Raw genomic sequence first — 26,408 nt, forward strand, 5'->3', positions numbered from 1 at the left:
AGTCATCGACTTACTCGACAATTATTCACTCATTAGCCAGATATTTCAAAATCCTTAAGTTTTTCAAAGAAGTTTTTGGTCATAGTGGTGCCCTGTAAATCAAAAAAAGTAACAACATAGGTGTTAAATAAACCCCCATAAATACTCTTCATTTGAGATTCTTGGCTTTTATAAAAATAGACAATAATGCTGTTAAAGAAACTGAAAGGAGAACTGTCAAAGTCAGGAAAATTTGTCTAATCCCACAAAACTGTTCATCTGATGCTTTTAGCAGTGTTAGTCATAGGTGACCAATACAAATTATATTCTATTAATGAAATTTTGGGACCAGTCACTTTTGTTACCATTGAGTGAGTAACAACTTGGAAATGTTTAGGAGATTAGCAGCTTATTACTAATTTTTGGTTGTGCTTTTGAGGTCTACGGTAGATTTTTATCTAATGAAATTTTGAAGCAAAATCACTCTCCCTTGCATTTTCTTTTAAAATACACTTAGTCATCATGATGTTAAAACTGGTTTAGCTTTCCAGGTTGCCTGTCATGTTTAGTAACTCAACTTCATGAAGCTTTTATCCCACTTTTCTGTAAAAAACAGTGCGGACTTTTCCTTTTCTTGGTCCTCTCTGTCCCAGTCCACGTGGCAGGTGTGCTAAGTGGTTGAAAAACCTGTGCGTTATCCCAGGGATGATGATGATGGTTGACAGCTTCAGGCGCTTGTCTAAAAGCGACCTGCTGAGCAGAGACGGGCCGTGCGTCACGGGTGGCAGGGGGACGGCAGAGGACCCGGAGCGCTGCATCCTCACTGAATTTCTGGGCCTGGCTATGCTGGCTCGGTGGCCAAAATCTGCTAGTGCTTCAGTATGAAGCAGCTGCGCCCAGAGGAAGATTGAGGCCAGAAACATTTAGAATATTGGATGTGTGAGAAATTTTTGATCTGTAAAGCTCAGAGCTGTCTCTTTATTAGCATGTAATTTAACATGATTTGTATCCTTAATATCACACAGACTGAATCCTCTCTCACCCTTTGGTTTGTTAGGTTGGGTTCGTTACTTTATTTTCCTTGGATGGAAACCTTCCCCGGTTATCAATCAGTGAACAAACATCTTTAGACGTGAGACCGAGTGTTGTTTGTCCTTTCCTTTCAATCTGAAATCTAATTTCCAGCCACAGTAAAAACAATAAAACTGATGTTTGCTTTTCCCTTTTTTTTTTCTCCCGTGGTAAATATGATGTATTTTGAATTTTATCTGTATATCTAAAATATTCCATTGGAAGCTTTTGAAAGATAGCATTGCTTTTGCTGCACAACTGGCTCCTGGTCAAGTGGTTTAAGCTGTACGTATGAATAGAAACTTTTGTTGTTTATAGTAAGTACATCCCTTGCTGATGTACTTTGTAAATTATGTTTAGAACTAAGTGCAATTTCTCTTATTTTAACTATTTCAAATATTTTCTCAATACAGAACTACTCTCCCCCCCCCCCCCCGCCCCCCCCGTTTTAAGTTTTTTATGAATCTGGCACAGCGAAAACTAATTGCAATTCTACCTACTGCTAAATTATCTTAGAATCTAGTATTTCATCAACATTATGTCTACAAACTTTCTCAGCTATTTATCAAGATATAAATGTTTATCTTAACATCCAGTAATACATTTTTATCCTCTGTTTTGTGTACAATAACAGCAGTGCTTGGCAGCAGGCATTTTTTTTTTTTTTTTTTTTTCTTGAGCGCCATCAATATTCCACCATAATTTTTATCCTGAAGGTAGTCTGTTGAGAATCAAATAGATGGGGTCACTTTGAACTTTCCAGTTTCTCTCTTAAGCTTTTTAGTGGAATTTCTGTCTCTCTTTGCGTCCTTACTCTTAGATTCTTGAGATGGATAAAATGTGTGTGAGCACCGAGATGCGCTTTTCCTCCATGATATGGGTAAACATTTTCAGATTCATTCTCGTGCCACTGTTATAGTTTTGTCCACATTGAGTGTTCTCACCTTTATCCCCTTATCGTACAGAGCTGTTCTGTTGTTTGCAGTGTCCAAGTACTTAGACACTTGCCTTGTTCGTAACATAGTAAGAAATTTCAGACAGGTTTTTCCAATGTCAACTGAATGTTTTTAATCTTTGCCTTCGTGAAGATCAGCACTTGTTACTTGTCTGAAGAAGTAATGTTCATCAGTAGTAATGTTAATAAGCTCTCTAATATATAGTTTTGCTCATTATTGAAAAACACGAAGTGGTGCGCAACCTCAGCTATAGATTTGTTCCTTCGCAGCACAGCATCACGTACTGCACAAGCACGGCGGCAGCACGGCTCTGCGTCTGTGGGTAGCTGCTATGGTCTGGTCTCGTGCTCATTCGAGACCCTGAAAAGTCCAAAGGGAACTGTATAACGTAACCATTTCCCTGTGCCCTAATGCGTTAGAAATTCCTTTATGAATGTCAGCAACTGCAGCTATGTTTTATGGAATGAGAGCTGTAATGGTTTAAAGACGTGCATCAGTCTGTGTGGAGCTGGCTCGTACTCTCAAAGGAGCTCTTTGTAAGTAGGGCTGTAATAGGTCTGGGACTGGCCTTGTGGGTCTCTGAAAAGACCGCAGTGAATGTCACCAGTAGTTTGGTTCAAAATGACAGTACATTTTGACAGTGGCAGAAATTAGCACTGTAACAAATTTTGAACCTAGCGAAGAAATATCAAAGGTTGCCAAAGGTTCAAATTGTAGTATTTCAATTGTGAATGTTACTTATGACTAACGTTATCTCACCAAAAAAACCCTGAGTGTTTTTCTTTGAGTTGCCTCTTGACATTTTGGACCATGTTAGTACAATATTCAGCAAAAAATCTGGTGTGAACCCGGCAATCCAGCAGGTCATTAGCCAGAACAATGCTGGCATTTGCCCCTGCTGGTCAGAAGACCCACGGGATTTCAGAAGGGAACAACAGTTGAAAAATCTGCAAATCAGATGCAGCTCGAAGGAGCAAACCAGGAGCGTGTTTGCTTTGAAGTGACGAACGACAGCTGAATTCACCCTTCCGTTCAGGTCTGCTCCCCAGTAATGTAGAGAAGCAAAGGATTGAATTGTTGAGCCCTAATAATAAAAATTCCGGGATTGCAGGCAGAGGGAAGATCATCCCTGGACAACGCAAACGTTTGCTTCTCTAAAACTACTGGCGCGAAGGCCTTGAGCGTGTTCCGCACGCAGCAAATGTGCAGGCACGAGCTGCTGCACGTTCGCCGTGCGTAGCTCATGCACTCCAGGGTGGGACAAGATTTCGTAGTCTTCTTCATCTCATTGTTTCCAGCTGTCTGTCTGGACGCTCAGGCAATTAAATTAACCCCCGATCAGTCACATATAGGATGTTGCCATTGTTAAGAAAATGGCTAGAATTTTTTATTTCCATTTATTTTGAAGATTGAATTTTTCACAAAGCGTAGGCTCTCAAGTCTGTTAGAAAAGTTTACCTGTTCAGTGTTTGCCTGCTAGATTCTGTCTACCCTCATTTAAACTTTAAAATCTAATTATTAGCTATTATTTCTTTTTTTATAACGCTGACTAATCATGCTCTGTGATGTACAGTGCTTCATTATTTATCTCAAATGCTAGGATGGGTAATTACTGAAGATTTTTTTAATCTGACTGTGGTTGAAAGAGAGAAATTTTTAAATTAATCTTTTCCAGTGCCATTTCGTTACTTATCTCCTCTGTGGCTTATTTACTATACAATGGGTTTCTTTGTGCTTTGTGTGATCTAATTTTTAAGTCATATATGTGGGAAAAGGCAGTATGCACATCGGTAGGTAAATAAAAGCGGAGTATCCAAGGGAATACTTGGTAAGCTATAAATCATCTGCACCCTTGGGGAGTCCGCTTTACCCCGTCTTCTTTCCTGTGCTTTTATCTTCTTGATATGGCAAATGCTTAAGTAGCACTTGATACCTCCTCCTCCTCCTCCTTAAATCCCATTTCCCCCCTTCTCCCCCAAAAGAATCCAAAAGTGTGAAAACTTGGAGGCTGTGAGATAACTTTTGTAGTATGCAGCTTGGAGTCCTTGCACTTGGACTGTCGTGATTACAGCAAGATCCAACCAAAGATATTTCTGGAGGAAGATGTTGGTACCAGGAGGAGAATAGGTTTCTAAGAACACCTTGGTGTTCGGAAAGAAATTATAAATGTAGGAGGAAATACGTCCAGAATTCCCTTATGAACTGTGAATTCAGGGCCCAAGTCTGCCTGCGTTACTCAGCTGGAGAAACTTAGTAAGCGTAAGTAGTCTCACTGGTTGGTTCACTTCAGCAAGGTCCTTCAGGGTGCCTGTTTTAATGATCTTGTTTTGCTGAAGTCTAATATGTTGAATATTTAAGAAAAAAAAAAAGTAGCATGTTCTGTATTAGATATGAAAAAAAATGCTTTTTTATGAGTGCATGCTATATGGAATCTTTATATTCGTAGCATCTTGGCATTTTACGCTCCCAAGGCAGTCTCAGAAATGATGTGAGGGCTGCAAATCTGGTTTGTAAGTGCTGTAATTTGTATCAGGACCAGATTTAATCAAGTCCAAATGTTTTGGGTTTTTTTTTTTCTAAAATGCTGAATCCATTTTAAGCCTTCATGCATCTCTATAAGAACAGCCAGCCATATAGAGTCAGACTCAGACTGTAGGATGTAAAGTTATTGTGTGAATAAAAATCTGATAATCTAAGTCAAAATAATTCATGCATTAATGGGCTGGAAAAAGGAGTAACTTCTACTGACACTTGTTTAAACTCCTTTAATAACATTTTACAAATTGCTTTCAAACTGAGCTCACTGTCGTCCTTGCTTCACGCTTACCTCTTAGCAGCCTTCAGGATAACATTATCAGGTTGTCACTTTTATTGCTGCTTTTGATTTATGTTTTGGCCGTCAAAGTTGCCAAAAGAAGATGATTTTATATACGAGAGTATTCTGTAGATTCAGCTTTCTTTGGTCAGTAATTTCCTCTACGCACTCCAATAGCCTTAAGTTTCCTAAGAATTAAAAATTTTGTTACCAGGCATTCGTACTTCCCACGGACCCGAAAGGAGAAGGTTTTGAGTTGGTCGGGGAAAAGACTGTCAGCAGCCCGGGGAACATTCCCGCAGCACGCTAGCGTTACGCGCTTTGATAATTCCTTTCTGATGTTAGGAGAAAACGGCATTTTAAATGCCTTTGCTTTAAAAACTTGTGTTTTGATTGTACAAATAAGTAATTTTAACCTTTTAAAAGCAAGATTTTATGCCGCTCTGGTGAGCTTTAGTTGTAGTTTCCAGTTGTGTGGCCACACACATGCACGGTGCCTGGTTCGGGGTGTGATTTTTTTTTCCCCTCCTCTTCCCCCTTCATTGATACAAACTTTTCGGTATGTGGGTAGAACATTAGTCAACTTGCACTTAATGCGTACAAGTATTACTGAACAAAAATATGTGCTTCTAGCATTTATTTTAGGTTATATGCTAGTTTTACATTATCCCAGCTGGGTATTAAACTGAGTTACAGAACTGGCAGTATGTTGGGGAAAACCAGATGTGTGCTCTAAGAAAACAATAGTTTTGGGTCCAGAGCTTTCGTTGAAGTCTGCTTCAAATTCACGCTCCATATTCCTCTCCCTTTTCTCACACACACAAAAAAAAATTGAGAGTTGTTCAAAAATGCATTTTAAAAAATCCAAATGATGATCGGAAAGTTTAACATGTATGCAAATGCTATCTGGATATGGCTTCAGAAAGTAAAGACCTTTGGCTGGCCTGGAGGCTCAGCTGGTAGCAAAATATATTGCCGTATGGGAGACCCTGATTTAAGTTCAACCGCAGGCCATTAGTGTCTGGAAGCTCCACATAGGTGAAACTTGCAGCTCTACAGCAAAGTAGTGGAGGATTCGGAGCCGGTGTTCCTGATGGATGGTTCCCGTAATTGCATCCCAAAGTAATCGCCTGCCATGGATTTCGCTGGAGTGGAAAATGGAGGCGAGCGGTAAACGAACGGGCAAATAAATGACAGCTTACGCAGATAAGCGCACAAAACCTTGGAGAACCACCGAGACTGGCGCTCTCGAAGGGTAAAATTGCCCTGCCAATAGACATATGGTCGAAGTTTAATTCACAGAGGAGAACAGGCACTCAACTACTGTGCCAATTGTTTTCCACCCCAAAACCAAAGAGATTTTAATGATTTATAGCAGCACGGGGTGTATGTGTTACCTAATGTGTTTAGAATGACTCGATAGAGTTTTCTAAGCAATGCAGGAAGCGAAGTGGATAAACAGTCACTGCGTGTTCTTCTCTGTTCGAAGTTTAAACAGCAGAGTTTTGGTTATCATCTGTAATATTAGTTTCTCTGAAAATGCTTTCCCATGTAAGCAGACTTGCAGAGCTTCATGCCGTAGGCTGATACATGCAAGCAAAAAATAAATTTCCACAATCGCCACCAGAAAAATGCTTTTACTTGTGTTCCCAATGTGGAATGTAACTGGCAATTCACATTTTTAAGAATTTATTTAATTCTTAAATGTCAGGTTACTGGCTCCAACGTGAGAAAAATAAAGGAGGAAATTAATTCAGTAACCAAGAATTCATTTGCAAAACTGGGGAAGTATCATCTGCCGTCCCATAACATGTAGTACACGACTTAGACACTCTGCTAGGCTTCATTTTCAATTTATGACTTTAAATTAGCAAAAGCATGTTTGCATCAGTGCAAAGTGAAAGAAGCGCCAATTCCCAAGCTCTTCTCCAGGGCGTCAGAGGCATTTGTCCATTGGTGCCTTGGCGAAAGGGAAAGCCCCTGGGAGGTTATGTTACTGAGCAGGCTTCTGATGGAGAAGCGGAGCAGGAACAGTATGGCTTCATCTGGAGAGAAGTATATGTAACTGATGTCTTATCTGTGAACTTTGATGGAAAGCAGAGGACGGTGATTTGTCTAACGCTATTAAAGTCGTCAAAAAGATGGTAGTTTTAAAAATGACAGTGGGTATAGGTAAGAACATCCACTTTAATGAAAGAAATCGATCATTTTTCCTAATTGCTTTTCCTTGAGAACTATTGTCTGAAAATGTTTTTGACGTGAAACATAAGATTTTCTGAGGTGGAACATGATATATAGCTTATAATATACATTACATCTGCTTTTAGTTTTGGTCATCATTGGAACGCACTGAGCGGTTTACAGCGACACTATCTTTTTCAGTGCAAATAATTTAAGTGAAGTAGATAAAGCTTCTATTATTTTGGATTCTTTTTACATGAACTTTACTAGTAGGTAGAAGCCAAGATTAGAGATACAGTGGGGTATTTTAATTCTCTTCCTACCGATACCCTGTAATCTTTTGTACGGGTATTTTGAGAAGTTCAGGTGTTCTTGTGTGTTTTTCTTTCTAAAAACCAGCCATTTCATATGTTTATTTCTATCCTAAATGCTGGAGTACATATTCCCCTTAGAAATGTATATACCCTGCTATAACATGAAGTGAACTCCTTGTGTCCGGGTATCTTACAGCTATCTGTCTTTCCTCTCTATCTTGAGATTTGGGTGGAAAAACAAAGCCACAGACGGACAGACGGACACTTGCAAGTTCTGGATTCCTTTCCTGCCTGTGCCAATCAGGGAGCATCTTCCCTTAGGGCTTGGGTTCGTTAAGGGGAAAAACCCTGAGCGTTTGAATCTGCTCTTTAATTCCGTCAAGTTTACACTTTTGCTTATCCTTCCTGGGATTTCTTCTTGAATTACGCCTACAGTGTTATTTTTTGTGCGAGTTTCTGTAAGAAGCTTATTGATGTAATTCAGGTCATTCTCAGGAGTACTGCTTTCTTATTTAACTATTCTTTAATTGACAAGTACTGGCTTAGAACTTTCTCCAACTTGTGATTTATAGTTCAGGCACAGTCGCAGTTAACTCCTCGCCGTGGTTGTTCCTACCATTCTTCTTCTGCTTGTCTTTTGAAGCCGTTATGTACTTCTGATACTGATGGATATAAATTGAGCTGCTTACATCGTTCCGTAATTAAAGTGCGGGAGGTCGTATAGTCATTTTCTTTTCCTTAGGACTTTTCCTGAACATTCCACTCCTGGAACTTTTCTGTTCCTCTGTGTACAAAAGGCTCATGGCGTTGTCGCCTGTGCTTTTTTTCCCCATCCGTATTTCTCCGAGCTCGGAGGCTCCTGCGGCATACGGTAGGAGCGGTGTTTTGTTACCCTAGCGACGGGAGCCAAACTCTCGGATGTTATTTTGCTAGTATTTAAAATAAAAAAAATCACTGCCAGTTATGATGTAAACATTTGCAGTGCTCCCCAAATGTCTCTTCTTTCTGGAATCAAAGTCAAATCACCGTTCTGAGGGGAAACTGATAAATTGTTCTAGAGGTTTTTAAGCAAAATAACAGATGTGTGTGATTCTGGTAGATCCTCAGTGATCCGGTCTTACTATTTTTAAGTGGCATATTTATTACTAGCCTCATCAGAGGAGATGGACCCTCTCATCGGCACTGAGAGTCCAAATTCTAGTTTTAAGTTATTTATGAAAGGATTGAATGCTGTTTCTGCTGAAATTGCCTGAAGACTTTAGCAGAATTTCACAGTAAATGCTGCAAGTACTTCAGCATGTATCTTGACCTTTTGTTTTAAGAATACCTAATCCCATCAGGAATTGGAGACTGGAGGATGGGACCGGCAGGGTGACTTTTAAAGCCGTGTTTACTTTCATTAGACTAGCAGGGACTTGTCACATAAAAATGTAAAGGAAGACAGTCCTTTAGGACTGAGTTATCCTCTCCCTCTCGGCTAGGCTATGTCACAACAAAAAATTTCCCACCAGCCAGATGCTGTGTGAGTCACCATTTATTATTCACTTGAATAACCTTTATCGGTGCTGGTCAGTCGGAGGGAGTCTGGGTCACTCATGTATGACTTGTTTCTTGAGCTTTTGCACTCGGCAGCTCCAGCTTAGTAAGATTTCTTTGACACTGTAGTATTTTTCTCTGAACTATCCGGCCATTTCTTAATAGCATGCAGTTGTACATTGAATAAAACCCAAAAATAACATTCTGTTGGAAAAAAAACATTTAAGCCAAAGGCTGCTTTAGTATTGCTCAAAATAGTGAATTATTGTAGAGAGATTTAATTGTCCACTCTTGAAAAATCTTTCTTTTGGAAGTAGTTCCATCAATTTGGTCGTACTCGCTGCTAACAGTAAGCCATTTCATCACAAAATGTTGCAATTGCATAGATTTGAATAATATTTACTGTCCTTAGATTGAATTAACTCAAAAGCTTTTGCAAGCTCTAACAGAATGCCGAAGGCTGGGCTGAGCTGGAAGGCTTAGTTATGTATTTCTGTCTTGTTTTCTTTCTTGCCGAAAGGTGATTGGGATATATGAAATCATTTTTGGTGGGTTGATGACCTGGCAGTCACATCTCCATATGCGTGCATGTAGCTCGTAGGATGTAAAACATCGGTTGACCAGAAAAGAGATACAGAGAAGAGACTGATTAACCAGAGCCTTGCCGTCAGAGAAGGTGGGCCCCAAATACCCAAACTGCCTACCTTAGGGAACTCTGGCAGGTGCGGGTACCTCAAACTACCTTTTGTGTAACAGCTGAAATTAAACTGTAGGTTACGGTTTGGGAAGTGCGACATCTGAAGAGAGCTGTCAGTCAACCATAAAGTTGTTTTGAGAAGTTTCCCTTGGTGGGTGATTTACTGAGAGTATCTTCGTACAAAAGATGAGTCAGATGTACGATACAGATTTCCTTACAAGCCTCGTGCTTCCAAATAGCCTCTTGAATTTGATACAGTGAATTTAGATGAGGTAACTCTTCTTTCTGTAACCAAGTAATTTTTACTGAAATTACATCTGCAGTTGAACTGCCAATTAATTATAATTGTTTTGCACATGTGCTGGTTTAAAATGTATTTTCAATGGAAGCCTGTGTTTTGTTTTAGTACATTTTACATCATTTTATAGGGCCTGTGCCCATCTCTACTTGAAGTCAAAGGAAGGACCCCACTTGGCTTCCATGGGACGTGACCCCAAAGCATCTTGAGAAAATAACCTCTGGCTTTGCTTTGTTATCCGTCGATGCTGGCAGATACGTGACTGTCCGTCCACCTGTGATACCGAGTTAAAATACAATACTGCTGATGTAAACGTGGACTACTTACAGATAGGATTTCATATAATCTCATTGTATTTAGATCACATGATACAAAGCTTGATTTAGGCATTTATTTCTTAGTAATTAACTTTCCATCCCTTTCAGCCAGCGTAATAGTTCACAGATAAAGTTTTAATTACGCTGATTGCCCTTTTGTGTTCAACGCCAGCCCCTTCTCACAGGAGCGGTTAGTCTGCCGAGGGACCCCCAGCTTGCCGTGTAAGAGTTCGTGCGTGGGCCCCGGGGAGGTGCGAGATGCTTTTATCAACTGCACCTTTGTGTTCACTTAAAGGTAGGCAGGATGCATTTAACCGGGGGAGAGACTGTGAGCCTCGTGGGGTTTTTCAATACTGTATATGAATAAAAAGGGTCAGGTTGCTTATTCCAGTTGGACTGTGCTTAGGAAAGGGTCAGAGAGTGTGACGGTGAGACCAGGTGGCCTTTTTTTTTTTTTTTTTTTTTTAATAAAGACAGCATGAACTGTATTAATTTGGTCATCTTCTGCCCCTTATGTTTCTCCAGTTTGTTTCCCAAATTAGATGTGAACACTTTTCAAAGACCCCAGAATATTTATTTTTCATTTTCTCTTTGCAAGCTTGTACAGGGAATATTAAGGAAGATCATGAACTTCTGCCACGCTTTCCCTTTCAAAGCTTCACGCGGTTCTGTGCACCTCATTTTTCTTTGCTCGGGGCCTATTACAACATTTCGCTGATGGCTGCTACCCTCCATAAAACCATAGTGCTGGAAAGCACCGGTGGCTTTACTGAAGAGTGGGTCGGCAGAGGCTTGCTGCTGGGGCTCGCCGAGCCTCGCTCTCCGGGGGGATCACTGAAACGGAGATCTTAGGCAATAAGGTGGTGTGTTGTGAAAGGGCTTTTGAAGATGCACATGGTTTAAATACACTAAGCCACAATTTGCCATCACTTATCTAGCTCAATCCAACCGCAGCAGCCAGAAAGATGGACGTTTTTGTAAAGTTTGTTTAAGTAACCACAATAGCTGCAGTTTGTGTTCATGCATTTCTCCAGGTTTTGTACAGGCGCGTTAAGGGAATCTCAGAGTAGACATTACTGAGGAGGGCTGTGCTGTGGTATATACTCAAAGTAAAAGCAGATGAGATGGTTTATTATTTGTTATGCAACGAAATAATGCCGCTGATAAAAATGTGCTCTGGAATTATTCTTTTCATTTTTCCACACTTGGTGGAGCTGAAATCAGTTTCACTTTTCATGCCTTTTAGTTTGGGGAATTTAAAGGAGGTGCTCTCAGTTATATGACTCTGTAGGGGTGTTAGTTAATGAAGTTTTGACAGATTTAAGGTCACATTTTGCATGGTTCAATTCAGCACACTTAGAAATACACAGCGGGGAGAGTTCCTCTCTCTGTGAACTGCTATATATTAGACTTTATATACGCTGCATTTATTTTTGTATTGGCACATTTTATGTAAGAAATAAATAGCAAATTTAGGTACAAGTTGTTGTTGGAGTAAGGAAAGGACCCTAAGTAAAGCTTTATGAACTAGCTCATTAACTTCAGAGTGACACCCTCATCTTTAAGAGCAGGGGATCCTTTTTATATTGTTCCCAGTTACCATAGATCAAACATACTTTTATTTTAAGAGAAACGTATTGGGACCTTGACAGGAATATATTATTACCTTAACAGTACCAAAGCTCTTGCCGTGCAATTTTCTGCAAAACCCTTATCATACAACACTGCAATATTTGAGGCCAGGTGAGTGGAGCGATCTGATTTTGGGTGATGGAAACTGCCAACAGGATTCGGGGACTCCGCCTTGGGAAGTTGCTTCGTTGCACTGGGTCTCTCAGAACCCTTTTTTTTTGTTGTTGTTGGTTTGGGTTTTTTTTCCTTCTCTTTTCTTTTCTTTTCTTTTCTGCATAGCCCAGTCCGTACCTGATATCTTGCTCACGTGGAAAGGGGACATCCTAGCCGAATCTTTTCTTTGCCATCAGTTATCTGCGCACAGACGTTATGAGAACAGTGTTTTTAATTCAATAAATATGCCCAGTTTAGAAGGTAATTAGTAAAGATTTAAAACATGTTAGCATACTTACTGTGAATCAGCAGTATTTTATTAAAAATGGGCTCGGTTGTGTGAGCTTAATTGACATTATACTTACTTGCTTTATATTTCCAACATGCTGTTCCGATCATTTGAAAATGTAGCCCTATGGCAAATGATTGAAGCCAGTGTTAAATTTATTCAAAAGAATCTAGTTGAAATATTGCACAAAGTAATTGTAAGCCTTCCAATTTGTATTTTCTGGTGTTTTCCCACAAATATCTTTGACTAATGCTATTCAGTATTTTAATCAAAGATATGAAAGAAAACGAATAATTAGTGGTATGTAAATGGCAGTGTAATTAAATGCGAAGTAATGAAAGTAACAGGTCGCTTTTACACTCTGACCTAGATTACTAGATATGATTGACTCAACCTGCCTTTTAATAAAGCTAGATGCCAAGTAATGTATTTTTCTAAGAACAAATATTCCAGAATTACTTTTTTTTTTTGTACTGGTGAGTGCTCGGTGGCCTGCCTGATAGGATAAAATATAGTCTTTCTTTCACCTCCCAAACCTATTCCTGCAGGGAGTAATGAGAAGACACGGAGGATGGGGCAGTCTCTTAGATGCTCCATGCTATTCTGTCAGTTGAAGCATTTAAAATGAAGACGGGATGGCCTCTAAAAGAGATGCGATACTTCAAAAAGCAGCTGTGATTTTCATGGAAACTGCTTTGTCTAAGGGTCTTTGATTTATGCCATGTAAGACAAACTAGACAGTGATGAGCCCTTTGTAACAGTAAAATAAAAAAAACCAACCAACTATAAATTTCTGGAAACTCTCTAGTGGCTGGATATGAAACGTTGGAGTACACATTACGGCCTACAGGCTTTTTTCTCTTGTAGTGATGCTGGTAATAATGAAATGGTAATCAGAACAAGTTCAGCTTGAAAAATAAGAAATTAATATATGCAATTAGTTTGGAAAAAATGTGAGTGGTATGTATTTTGGCTTTTTCCTTTACTTTAGTGTGATCTTAGTAGTTTGAAGTCAGACATACAGCAGCCATAAAAATGCACCTTAAAAAGAAGGTATTTTGGAGGCTTCTGCTTAAAAAAGGGCTGCCAATAAATGATCTAAAGGATGGGTTACATCTTCCATGTGCTTACTCACCCCTCTGTGTGCTTCTCATCACTAGTTACTGAAGAGAGAAAAGCTGCAGATACTCTCTGCAGCACTGTGAGCCATCTGTCTTCCTTATCTTTTTGGAAGAGGAACTTCCAGTCCTTTATTGCTGCTAATATTTTGAGAAGTTTGGAAGATAAAACTTAGTCCTTAAAACTGTCTTGTAATTCTGTCAAAATCCTTATTGTTTAAGTATGGCGTAGAAAGTATGCAGCAGCAGGGAGTGATCCTCGGTCCATGTTGTCAGCTGTGTATTTGTTCTGAAGAACTACAGGTTGAATGTGAATTTATTTCTCTGGAAAGACAAGGCATCATCAGGCTATATGCATTCTTTATATACATATGGGATAGCTAAACACAGTGCAAGGGTTACAGTGGTTTTCAATGAAGACTGCGTGATCTTAGCATGAAGAGGACTGCTTCTTCGAGAACAGTTGGGTCGGCCTGTCCTTTGCTGCCACTCCTTTTTGTCACGTTAATACTTTAATTTTATTGGAACTGGACTGTAAAATCACCAAAATTACTTTGTATCGGCCACCACCAAATAGGAGCTTTTCAATACACTTGACCTTGGTTCAATCGAACCGATGGCTTAAAGCGGAAGGAGTGTAAAGTAGACCATGTTTCCAATTTTCCTTTATACTTTAGGATCCTCCGTACTGGACTTGTTTCCTAGTGTTGAGTCTTGCTCTGCTTCATCAAGTGAAATTAAGAACTAGGAAAGACTTTTTCTTATGGAAGAAAATCTTGGGTTTTTTTTTCATACAGCTGCGTTCTTTGGGCATTCTGCCTTGCCTGTTCCAGATTCCTTAGTAAATGCCAAGGTGACGGAGACCTTGATTAGTCTAAGCCTCTGACGTTTTCAAGGAACTCCAAACTTTTTAGTATCAGAAATTAATGAGTTCTGCACCTAAATGTAGTGCCTAGTTGCCCCAAGTTAACTCATCTATAAGCCTGTAAATCCACTAAAAAAGTGTTTTGTGGGCACTAAATACAGTGGATGTTTTTAGAAGAAAACTTTAAGCCTGAAGAGAATCAGCTAGAGGGAGCTATCTTATTTAAGTGAACATATTTATCAGCAGAGATTCTTATCATTTGAAGGAGCTGTGTTTGCTATTTGAATGTATTCATGTAGTTTTGCCATCAATGATGAATGGCAGCGTAGGAGGATGATAAGCAGGTATTTTCTTAATTTTTCGTTTTATAAGAATCAGCTAAACCCATAACCATCCTTACACTTTTGGGGCCCAAACTATCCTTCTTACCAATGTTTTAGCTAGAGCACGTCACTGAGATCTTTCCTTTTTCCGATGCACAGCTCATGCCTTTTGTGCCCCGTTTGCTGAAACGGTTACTTGCTGGCTATAAGCGTTACAAGGATTTTCAGATGTGAACCTTCTATAAACAACCACTCTTTCAGTGATTCAAAACCTCATTTTTAAAAGAAATGTCATCTTTTATTGCATTCCTGCAGTAGAAATGGGAAGAAACGATGGAAAAAATACACTAAAATCCCAATGTGTCTTGTTCTTGAGCTTTTTATAGGTAGGCAAACATATGCGTTTGCCTAGATTCATAAAAAGACTCACAACAACAGTAGCAAGAATGTGTTTCAGAAGGCTCAGTCTGGCGAGGACCAGACTGAGGAATGGGCTTTTTTGGTAAACAAACTTCAGCTATCCCAAAACAGTTACCTATTTTTGATGGTTGGGGTCTAGAGAACAGTTTTAAGTTAGGGGCTTCTAGAAGAATAGTTCTCAGTGATAAGTAAAATCAGCAGAGGATGTGATAGGAATTGAACCATGTTGGAAACTATGCTTGAATAAGTTTGGAAGAAACTGAAGGAAAACCTATTACATTTTAATGTTTTTTAAAAAATTTAATTTCCTGCCCTGGCAGTTGAATGTTAAATGGGAACTGTTAGTTATGGGCTAAAATGGTCTTTAAATGGAAAGGAGGGGAGCAGAGAAAGTAGCTGGTTTTCATTATTACTACTAATTTTATTATTACATTTTATATGGCAAGGATCTCACTGAAGAAGGGACAAAAAATAGGAATCCAGGACCTCCAGGCTCAATAGCTTGCATGTCCCAAATCATCAAGACTTTGAAGAGAGAATGATGGAGGAAAAAAGGTGGAGAGGGGCCAAAAGAAAAAAAAAAAAAAGAGAGAAAGGCAAAGCCTGAGGTCAGTGGGCTACCGCTGCGAGGGTCTGGGCTTCCGCGGCAGTTCTGACTGGGAAGCCTGGGTTTGTGTGAACGTCGCTGTAAGGAGGGACAGATAACCTAGGTATGGGCACAGTATGAGTGGGTCGGAGGGTTCCGTAGCTCATTTCATCCCATCTGTCAGCTCTGGTATCTCTCACTGAAAGCTTCCAGAGCTTTAAGGAAAATAAACGGTCAAAGAGACTGTGGTTCTGTGTTCACTAACAATGCCAAGAGTTCACACTTCATTTTAAACATCCGAACAAACTACTGTTGCTTCTAGTATTTCTCGGACCATTTAAAATCAAAACTAATAGAAATGCGTTTGTATTTCTGGCTGAAGGTGTTAGGGCACATTTTCTTATTCTGAAAGGTGATGGCAATAGTGAGGGAAGGGGCTCTTTCACGCTTGCATTTTAATTTAGGCAAGTTGTCTTCGCCAGGCTCACCATGCAATGTGGTAATCTTTGAGGCAACAAGGTTTGGGACATGAAGGGTTGCAAAGATTGGGCCAGGTCCCAAAATGGGCTCGAGAGTATTGGTAGCTTCAAAGCATTCTCAAATACATACATCTCGAAGATACTCTCAAATACCTTACAGACATTTCCTGAAGTGTTCTGATTTTTCTTGATAAACATTTTTCACTAGGTTTTCTGTTTGGGGAGAAGCACGTATCCGTGGTTCTAACTGCAAGCTGCAAGAACAGCAGAATTCAGCGAGCTGCTCTGTTCCAGCTGTGCAATTGCTTATGCTTGCAGTGGAAATAATTGTGCAATGTAAAGAGTGGGCTTCGGCTCCGCGAGAGACAACTTTTTACCGCCGACAGCAAGCAATAATAGATGACCAAATGTACTTTTTCTTAGTACTCCACTCTATTTTACAAAAACTTTTTTTTGGTCTGCTTGTTAATTTTAAAGGCAATCTTTTTTAGGATTGCTTTCAGCATTGGCTTGAACCCTCACTAGCTCGCGTTAGCTTGAGCGACGCTCCATGTCAGGTACTTCCATGCTTTTGTGCCTGAGGGAAGGGTGACTTCAAGCTTCTTGTTCTCTCTGTGTGTTTAGAGCATGAATTAATCGATCTTGTTAGAAGTGAAGTTTATTAATTTTTCAGTTTAACCATCTTCTGTTACCTGTTTTGGACCAGTAAGGCAGGATGTTAGAGAAGCCCAGCAGAACTGGGAAGAGAAGTTCATTTTCAGGGCGGATTGTTTATTTTTTTGGTACAATTCCCTTATTTTAAGGTCAAGGGCAGGTAAGAATGACAAAGTTAAAGTATTGGTCTGGAAGTCAAGTGAGCAGCCAAAGAAAAGCCGTACGCTTACACCTGCCCCATTTGCAAAAGGCTTTGTTACCCAGCTCCTCCACAAACGCCGCGTTACGTAAAGCAAAATTGCAAATGCAAGCAGAATCCAAGGGCCGTAACCAAACCTGCCACTCTGTTTGCCCGAGTTGGGCTTTTTCTGAACAAAATATTTATCAACACAGAGTGCTGTATATAAACTCTGCAGATATTAAGAAGAGCTTGTTGTTCATTCCTTCATTTAAAGTTCAGCCAGATGGTTTAATTTAAGACTGGAATCTTTCCCCTGTTCTTGCTTTTATTCTCATTTGTTCAGTGACTGCTTATATAGCCAGTTACGCCACAATAACAAGCTAGGCAGTGGTTAATGAAATGTAAGACAGCTATTAATGTTAGTATGTGTTGAGTGGAAAACATTAAGAAGTCTTTTTCAGCATTAGATTGTTCTTCTTTTGGTTTTCAAAGTCCAGACAGATTCTTTTCCTTTTTTTTTAAGTGATTTTAAGCACTTATTAAGTAGACTGTGCATGACGGACAAATGGACAAAGAGAAGCCTTCGGAAGCGAAATCGTTCTTAGTTTTGAAAAACGGCCTTTTCCTGGCTTCCAAGCATCCTAACACGTTTTCTAGCTATAGGGAAAAATACAAAGGCGGCAATTGGTAAAGAATAAACATATCAGTGCGACATTCAATTTAGAGCCAACCACCTGGTTTGCAAACCCCAGATAGTTCGGCGTAACGCTAGCGGGAAGGAATCTGCCTTGCTTGTCCATGACGGTTCTGTTCCTGAATACTGAAGCCTGTAGTCCGAGGGGTCTGCGCAAACAGGACGTGCCAAAGGCGGCAAACCTATACTAGTGGTGATTTTTATAACGTTTAATGTCTCATCTCTCCAATTTATCAATCTGTTTTTTTCAGACTATAACTGGAAACCAAGCACAGTGTATGTAGCTATCACTGCTGTAGTCTGGAATTGGGATTGGAGCACATTTAAGCTTAACTGGGTTGGTTTTGATCTGGCTCGTTGCGGGGAATGGAGCAGCAGCAATCGATCTATAGAATCATAGAATCGTCAAGGTTGGAAAAGACCCTTAAGGTCATCGAGTCCAACCGTTAACCTAACACTGCCAAGTCCATCTATACCATGTCCTCGAGCACCACATCTATCCGTTCTTTAAATACCTCCAGGGATGGAGACTCAACCACTTCCCTGGGCAGCCTGTTCCAATGCTTGACCACCCTCTCGGTGAAGAAGTTTTTCCTAATGTCCAACCTAAACCTGCCCTGGCGCAGCTTGAGGCCGTTCCCTCTCGTCCTATCACTCGTTACTAGGGAGAAGAGACCGACCCCCACCTCGCTACAGCCTCCTTTCAGGCAGTTGTAGAGAGCGATAAGGTCTCCCCTCAGCCTCCTCTTCTCCAAACTAAGCAACCTCAGTTCCCTCAGCCACTCCTCATAAGACTTGTGCTCCAGACCCTTCACCAGCTTCATTGCCCTTCTCTGGCCACACTGCAGCACCTCGATGTCCTTCTTGGAGTGAGGGGCCCAACACTGAACACAGTACTCGAGGTGCGGCCTCACCAGTGCCCAGTACAGGGGCACTATCACCTCCCTGCTCCTGCTGGCCACGCTATACCTGATACAAGCCAGGATGCCATTGGCCCTCTTGGCCACCTGGGCACACTGCTGGCTCATGTTCAGGCGGCTGTCAACCAACACCCCCAGGTCCTTTTCCACCAGACAGCTCTCCAGCCACTCCTCCCCAAGCCTGTAGCATCGCATGGGGTCGTTGTGCCCCAAGTGCAGGACCCGGCACTGAGCCTTGTTCACCCTCACCCAGTTGGCCCTGGCCCAATGATCCAGCCTGTCCAGGTCCCTCTGTAGGGCCTCCCTGCCCTCCAGCAGATCGACACTTCCACCCAACTTGGTGTCTTACTTGCAAACTTACTGAGGGGGCACTCGATCCCTATGACCTTGTCAATGGAAATTCAGAAACACCTGGGCTTCTCAGCCCCTGCTGATGTTGGCACGTTGTCCATTTTACCTCTGAAAACTAGCTCAGCTTCATCATTACATCCTATAAAAACGCTTCCCGTTTCTTTGTGAATGAAAGCTTAATTCCGAATGGTTTATCCAGCAGAAAGACACAATAAGAAAAGCACATCCCTATTGGTTTCATGCAAATGGTTAAGTATAATGTGGCAGCAAAAAGTATTTTATGCAAGTATTGCTGGGGAGGGGGTTTGTAGGCAGGGTGGTAAACGTAGATTATCACTAGGAATCTCATAGCTTTGGTATAAGATAACATATAACGGAGTTCTTGGTCTTCTCCAGAGTGTGTGCTGTAAGAGGGAGTTCTTTTGAAGTGCACTGGGAGAACATACAATAAAACAGGGAAGCCGGTACTGTTATAAGTTTCAGGCTTCTTTGTTGTAAAACGGTTTGTATGTGAGAATGATGGGCTTGTTCAGTCGCTCACAGGCGTTCTGAAGTTTGTAGTTCAGAAATAAATGAGAAAAAATACATTTAAGACCTGCAGGTAATCAATAGGACAGACTGTGATGGGGTTCCGACAGTATGTATCGTATAGTTCCAAAACAAATACCGCAGGACGAGGGAATTTTGCTTACTCCTGTAAAAACAAAATGTAGCATCCTTTTGCAGTTTGATGCTGACCGTATCTCAGAACACCCAAGATCCCTATAAAATCCTGACAACACCCCTAAAGGTCATTTATGGAGTTCACCTCTTTTTGCCTCCCACACTCCCTAGAGAAATTCTGGTCTGCCCACTCCTTCATGGCCACCCACCGCAGATCAGCTGAGAAATCATACTTTGTTAAGAAAAACCTTTGTTAAGAATGTTATTTTTGTTCTTTGTTCTCTTTCCTTCGTTTGAAAGATGTCTTTTGTTTGCTGCGGTTCAAATACTGTAGTTTAAAAATACATCGTTCGCGGCATATAGAAATTAAAACTGAATATGTTCTATGAGATACGAGTATTTTAGCTGAATTTAAAAATGAGATCGGGGACTCGTCATTGTTTGCATACATGTATTTTATTCTGATTTGTGTTTCAAGTAAATTAAAATCAGTCTAATCACAAGAACCTTTTTAAGTAAGCACTTTTAGGTGGATCAACTGTTCTTTGGTTTTTGAAGCCTATAGGGGACTTACAGTCTTCACCAGTCAAATGCAGATGTGTTTAAAGCAAGCATTAATTAGCAGTAATTCTTAAATCTACACCTCCGTATGTGCTAGGAGTATAAACATGACTGTAGTGACTTGTCCAAAGTGGAACGCCTTTGGCTGTCAGGAGTACCTTGGGCCTGTGTCTGTCTGTGTAACAGTAAAAGCACTACTCGGGGATCTTGTTGTGAGCCCTTGACGTTAGCACGCTCGGTGGAACCTGCTCAGTCGGTCTCGCTTAGTCTTTGCAATAATCATTAACAGAATTAGGAATCTCATACGGCAAAATGCGGCGAGCATCTAGCATGGGAATCTTTCCATATGCGTACCACGTCCTCTCGGAAACCCACATGATTTAAAGCAACTGTTACTGATAGACGAGTTTTCTTGTGTTTCTTTTTACTGGTCTTTGGTTTTGCATCTGTTTTAAGTTAGATGGTTCGTAATGCATTTCTGATTGTGGTGGTTTACAAGCTGCTTTCTCCATTGCTTTCCCTGCAGGTGTTGCAGGGTGCTCAGCTGATAGCGGTTGCTTCTGCTGAGCCTGCGTCAGGGGGTGTTGATGGATCCCCGCTCCAAGGGAGCGATATCCAAGTCCAATATGTGCAGCTGACACCAGTAACAGACCACTCTGCGACTAATCAAGTAAGTGTATATATTTTTTTTGAAATTTGGATGTACTTAACTTGATTGAAACATCTGTCAGATGAACTGTATAACTATCCACAAATACTGCAGTCCCAATGAGTTTATAATCCTGTTTCCAAACCGTAAAAAAAAAATAATATACAAAACAAAAACCAAAAAAACCCCAAAACTCCCAAAACATTTATAACAAGAAACAATTTTGTTAAAGGTATAAATGCTCTTTGACTATCCCTGCTTCTATGTTCTTGCTCAATGCCTCTAGAGAATAGTTATTTTGGTCATCATTGTTTTTCTGCATCCTTGAAGGCTGAGAGCCATATTGAAGGACAGGGGAAAAAAAACTTGCTTGGAATCTATCCAAAAAGTATTTTTCAGACTGAGGTTTCTCTTAAAAATGTTATTCCCTTTCTGACAGCAGTTTTCCAGTTATTTTGATCAACAGCCTGGATTTCCCGCAGGAGTCGCAATGTTAGCAATTGTAAGTGAACACTTGATCCTCTCAATTACAGTGGAGGAATTATCTTTTTTTTTTTTTTTTTTCCTTTTTAAATCAGTTTGAACAGTCATGTATCTGAGTCTAAGAAACAGTTTCTCATCAGCTTGAAGCTGTGACTGGTGACAATACAAGAATGCTGCCTTAAAAGAGTTGTCAGAAGTTTTTCTGAAGATGGTTACGCGTTCTGCTGTGAACCCCGCTTAGTGGGCTGCTTTTCTAGAGAATGCCGAGTGGTTGTGACAAGTAAGCTGTTGCTTGCTAGCCAAAATATAATGGTATCCTTAGCAGCCAATATTAGAGTGGATTTTTGCCCGATACATACCCAGTTTTGTGAAGAATTCTGATCTGGCTACAAATATTTGGATATCGAGTCTCTTGGAGGGTGGGGAGGTGGAATTCCATAAGAAATCAAGGGAATCGTGTCCAGACTTTGCATGCACGAAACTCAAGAGCTTAATGCTTCTTCCACGGGCAAGGCAATCTGCAGATCAGTTTGCTATGTGAAGTTAGAGCACGTTAGTTATTCCAGTGGCAAAGAGGGCCTCGAACAAAAGATGGAGCTGTGTTGCATGTTGCCGAAGTGCCGTCTGCGCTGGCTGGTGCAGGCAGGGAGGCCAGAGCTCTGAGCTCTCTTAGGTGCCCCAGTCCACGCTGGCTCCCCACCTGGGTGCTACAAAGTGCTTTCCAGAAAAATTTTGCTCCCTGCCAAAAAGGATCAGACTGCCTGACATGTGTGTGCGCTGTGCTGGAAGATTACATTCCAGTTTTCTGTACACTGATCTTCCCGTGTAGATGAGCCCTTAATAGGCGTTTTTCCCTCTTTTCTAGATTTGTCTCTGCACTAACCTTCTCAAGATTTTATTCATAGTCACTTGTAATAGTACACTGGACGATAAGAGTGTTGCTACAGGGATAGTGCCTTATTTCTTAAAAATCCTCAGGTACTGCTGGTCCCATGCAGTTAATAAAGCATCTAGGTGTCAGGTAGGGAGAGGTGTTTCTCGTGCCGCTGTCCTCACTCCAGACCTGGGAAATTCTCAGCTTTACCTCCCACGGACTTTCTCCTGGGTCTGTTCCTTGTACCTGTCCTCCCTTCTCAGCTACCACCTCTGATGGCCAGGAGGTTACGGAGTTCACTTATAAACATTGGCGTCCGTCTCCCACACGGCTGGCAGCCACCAGAGGAGTTACTTTTCAGGGACACTTTGCACCGTGTCGGGTTTTAATATGGTGGTTAACCACAGAGATTTATACAAAGCTGAAGAGAAACAGAAAAGGAATGTGAAATAAGAAGAGTATGAAAGGAAAACCAGACAAGACTAAAAATAAGTTTGTCATAAATATTTCCTCAGTTTACACAAACTAAAAACTCAGGGTCTGTTAATGAATTGGAGAACCCGACTTAGTATTTGCATTACTCCGAGTTATATGGATAGCCCATTAGCTTTTTTGGCTAAAATTATGGAATAGTCCTGCTCATCTTATATCTCTTTTCTGAAGGGAAAGGTCTTATCTGAAGGGAAAACCCTGTCAGTGAGGCTCTCGTGACACTTTTATCTGTTTTCATATGGTTCTTTGCCAGGGTACTGAGATGTTCTCAATGATTTTGAATCTATTTATCAAGCAAAGCTTATAAAAATGGAGTTTATTATCCACCTGGGTCGGATGCTATCCTTTACACAAATTCCTTCTTTGAAACACCACAACTGCAAACTTATTTAATGTCTGAAAACAAGATACCAGATTTCTGACCTTTTTTCTTGAAAGCCATGCCTTTGCAAGCAATCTCACATGCAAAGCTGAAGGTAGGAGCGAGGCTATTTGAAATGAATCCCTTCTCTGACTTCAGCTGAAGCAGACAGCAATACGCACTTCAACTTCGTATTTTCAATGTAGTCATGCACGATTTTGTATTTGCAAATTGGCTCTAGACAGAAGTATTAATAGCTAGGATTCTGACAGCTTCGCAGTGACCCTAAATCACATGCATAAGCGCAAACTGTTAATATATGAACAGCGGTTTGCTGGCATAAAATTGCAAATGCATGTACGGAGGGAGGCGTAGCTTGAAATCAGATGCATTTGGGGATTTAGGTTTAGTTGGCTTGTTTTCATGTCTCGATAGCATTCTTAGTTATAGCAGCTTGCAAAATTTAGAAATACAGAATGTGATAATGACAAAGACTATTTGGATTAATTCTGTGCTCAAATTCACATGCTGGTGGTAAATTTTGTTAGATTTGGAAAAAAACATACTTCCAAATCTAAAGCGTGCTTCTAATCCCTTTGGGCAGTCGTCTACTCCTGGTCTGAATGTTGGATAAATACTCAGCATTGCTGTTGTCCCTATTATTTGATAATTATATGACTTCAATACAGTTTTCCTCTAACGGGAAAGAAAACTTTGCCGGTCACTTGAAAACTTACCCGCTATCAAATTTAGCAATCTGATAGAATTATTCACCACTTTGGCACTAATTTATTGGACTTTTTTTAATTTATTCGAATTTTTACTGGCAACAAGGCCGAGAGATGAAGAGAAATAATTTGACAACAAAACCTTAATTTAGGAGCAATGCTTTATAATTTTGAACCTCCAGCATTTTCATTTGAATAAGTGGTGACTGTATAGTAAAACCTAAAGGATGGGAAATCTGGTTGAGTTTCCACCCTCATGCCTTTGTGGATCATCTGGCGGATATTAGGCTGAGAGCGTAACGCAGGGCTTCAAGTCAGTCTTTTTCGTAACAGAAGTACTGCCACAGAAATAATTCTCGATCCAGGGCGTTACATAAAGCGTCTATTAGATGAATTTATGGAGGGAAAAATCCATCAAGGGCAGATCTCTGGGATCTGTGGGAGTGTGCAGGAAAATATCATTAAATTCTTGCCCTTTTCTCATAGTTTATCTGTGCTTGTGATATTGGCTGCTATCAGGGGAAGGCTTACTGGGTGTGATGGACTTTATCCAAGCCAACACAGCTGTTCTTAAATGCTATTCATCTTATGGATCTAAAGATAGAGTTTGTTTCATAATCTAGTTTCCCTTACTCCAGCTAACTTGGCTAAAAAGACAGTTTGCTATGGGATTATCCTTTCACAGCATTGTCAGACTACTGGTAGGCAGTAATTTACTTTTTAAGGAGACTTCCTTTGAAAGCTTAAGTCAATTGTGTTTACTTTAAATTCTTTCACGGAGGACTGATTTCGATTGGAAAGTGAGTAGAATCAGGCCTGTGGGAAGAATTTGATTTGAGAAAAAAGTTCACTATAGTAGCGCTATTCTCATTTTACACAAAATAGAGAAAGACTGCAGTGGGTAGAGTCAGCAGTTTTAGACCGTATCCTGCACCAGCTGGGGAAATTCCAAGCACAGGGCAAACAGGTAATTTTACTCTCCTTAACCTCCAATAGTTCTGTCACTCTGGGACTTCTTACTGTCTTTCTGTGATCACCCTTGGTGGACTTTCCTTCCATAACACTCTTCAGCTCTGCCTTGTACCCTCGAGCGTACATCGTGCTGGGACACGTCCTTCCGCAGCTGCGGCATGTGTTGTGCCGGACACGGGCTTTATTTTGTTTCTTTTTAGAGCTGGTTCCTTTTTGGGAAGAGAGGGAATAATTGTTTTCTATTTGCTCTCTTCGTGCCGCTCGATGTTTTATAGATCCTTATCGTGATTTCATTATTTTAGCCTTCTCTTTCCAGCCTGAAGGGCATTAGCCTGCGTAGTCTTCATGTGGACTCTTTATGTTATTTTTGGTGCCTTTGTAAGTGTATTCCCATTTCAACTCTGTCACAGAGCTGATATCCATGCAGATTTTGCACTGGGATATACAAGAACTTTATGTTAGTATAATTTGTTCGCATTCCCTTGGCTACACCAACGGAGAGCGCTTTTGTATGGATTTACTGATTTCATGTTTCCTTTTGCAGGGCACTGATACCCTTCAATCAGCGATCCAGCCAGAGATGCAGATAGAACACGGAGCAATCCAAATTCAATAAGAGAATTGCGAAAACTGTGTCAACCGAGATGTCAGTGAACCGCGGTCAGAAGTTAAGTGCTGTAGTCTTCGTACAACAACAGGAGAATGGAAATGCCTGTTAGACTAATGGTCACACCTGGAACATCTCCTGCAAATAGCAGGGTTCTGATGATCTGGTTGTCCTCACCTGGAATAAATCAGACCCATTTACTTAAATCGGAGCTACGTCACTACATCAGTTGAGAATCTAGCCTTCAGAAAGAATACGTGGCCTGCCCTTAGGTACACTTAAAGAGAAAACATTCTTTCAGAAAGAGGGAAAGAAATCGAATGAATCAAAACCATGAGACTAAATTAATGTTTCATCCTGTTCATTTCTTCTGTGAAATACGCCATTTGAATGTCTGCAGATATCTTAGGAAGTGTATTGCTGCTTTGCAATACTTGCTTTACCACATATAGAAGATCAAGAGCTCAAATATTTTTCACTGTTTAAACAGCTTTTTTTATTTGCTATGGTGTTTATAACAAAAATGGAAAATATTTAAAAAAAGAAAAATCCCATAACTGCAAGTATTAGCCTTTTGCTGGTGTTTTCTGTTCAGTGTAATGAAAACTGTATTTGCAGAAGACTAACAATTTTGTTTGTACTGTTGCTTAACTACTTTTCTAGGGGAAAATGCTTTTAAATGCTGTAATTATGCATTTCTAATGAAAAATAAATGTGTATTTATGAACAGTGCAGCTCTAAGTTGCTCTCTGCCTTAGGAATGAATACGGTTTGACTGGACTCTGCTGTAAGAGTGCAGTTCTGCAGTATTTGAAGACACACTATCTGGCAAGCTCTGCTGTCAAACTGAGAAGTAAGATTAAGTCTATAAGGAAGATATCAATCTTAGATCGTGTTGTTATCTAAATTTCCAGTCAAGAAAAATGTGATAGTTAAGCTTTTGAGTCTGCAAATCCTATTTTATACAATGAATTATGAAATCTTTTTTTTAAAATGTGAACGATTCTTCTGAGCTCTCTCCCTTTTAGTTCCTCCTCCCTCCTTTGCCCAGCCATTTGCGGCATTACCTCGGTTTGGGATTCATCCATAAAAAGCTGGGCTGCAAGAGTCTGATACCTATCTTGTCATCCAGCCTGCAACAGCAAGGTGAAATGCTCTCTCCACTGAAACTTATGGGAAATTTGATACC

General features: G+C 40.5%; 1 protein-coding gene across 6 annotated transcripts in view; it reads left to right on the forward strand.

The window, feature by feature from the left end:
• BANP (BTG3 associated nuclear protein) overlaps positions 1-25,953 on the forward strand; it is a 155,042-nt gene extending 129,089 nt beyond the window's left edge. For 3 of the 6 annotated variants that reach the window (XM_087739724.1, XM_087739725.1, XM_087739726.1), the window contains 4 exons: positions 20,580-20,723; positions 21,142-21,204; positions 24,526-24,607; positions 25,157-25,953. In XM_087739724.1, the coding sequence (XP_087595850.1) occupies positions 20,580-20,723; positions 21,142-21,204; positions 24,526-24,607; positions 25,157-25,164 (297 nt within the window). In that variant the 3' untranslated portion in view covers positions 25,165-25,953. The remainder of the gene's footprint in view (positions 1-20,579; positions 20,724-21,141; positions 21,205-24,525; positions 24,608-25,156) is intronic. The other 3 variants (XM_087739727.1, XM_087739728.1, XM_087739729.1) reach the window with 3 other exon arrangements.
• Positions 25,954-26,408: the final 455 nt, after the last annotated feature.

Source organism: Nipponia nippon, unplaced genomic scaffold, assembly GCF_047370975.1.
Source record: "Nipponia nippon isolate SJK-2023a ecotype South Korea unplaced genomic scaffold, ASM4737097v1 scaffold_7, whole genome shotgun sequence".
NCBI lineage: Eukaryota > Metazoa > Chordata > Aves > Pelecaniformes > Threskiornithidae > Nipponia > Nipponia nippon.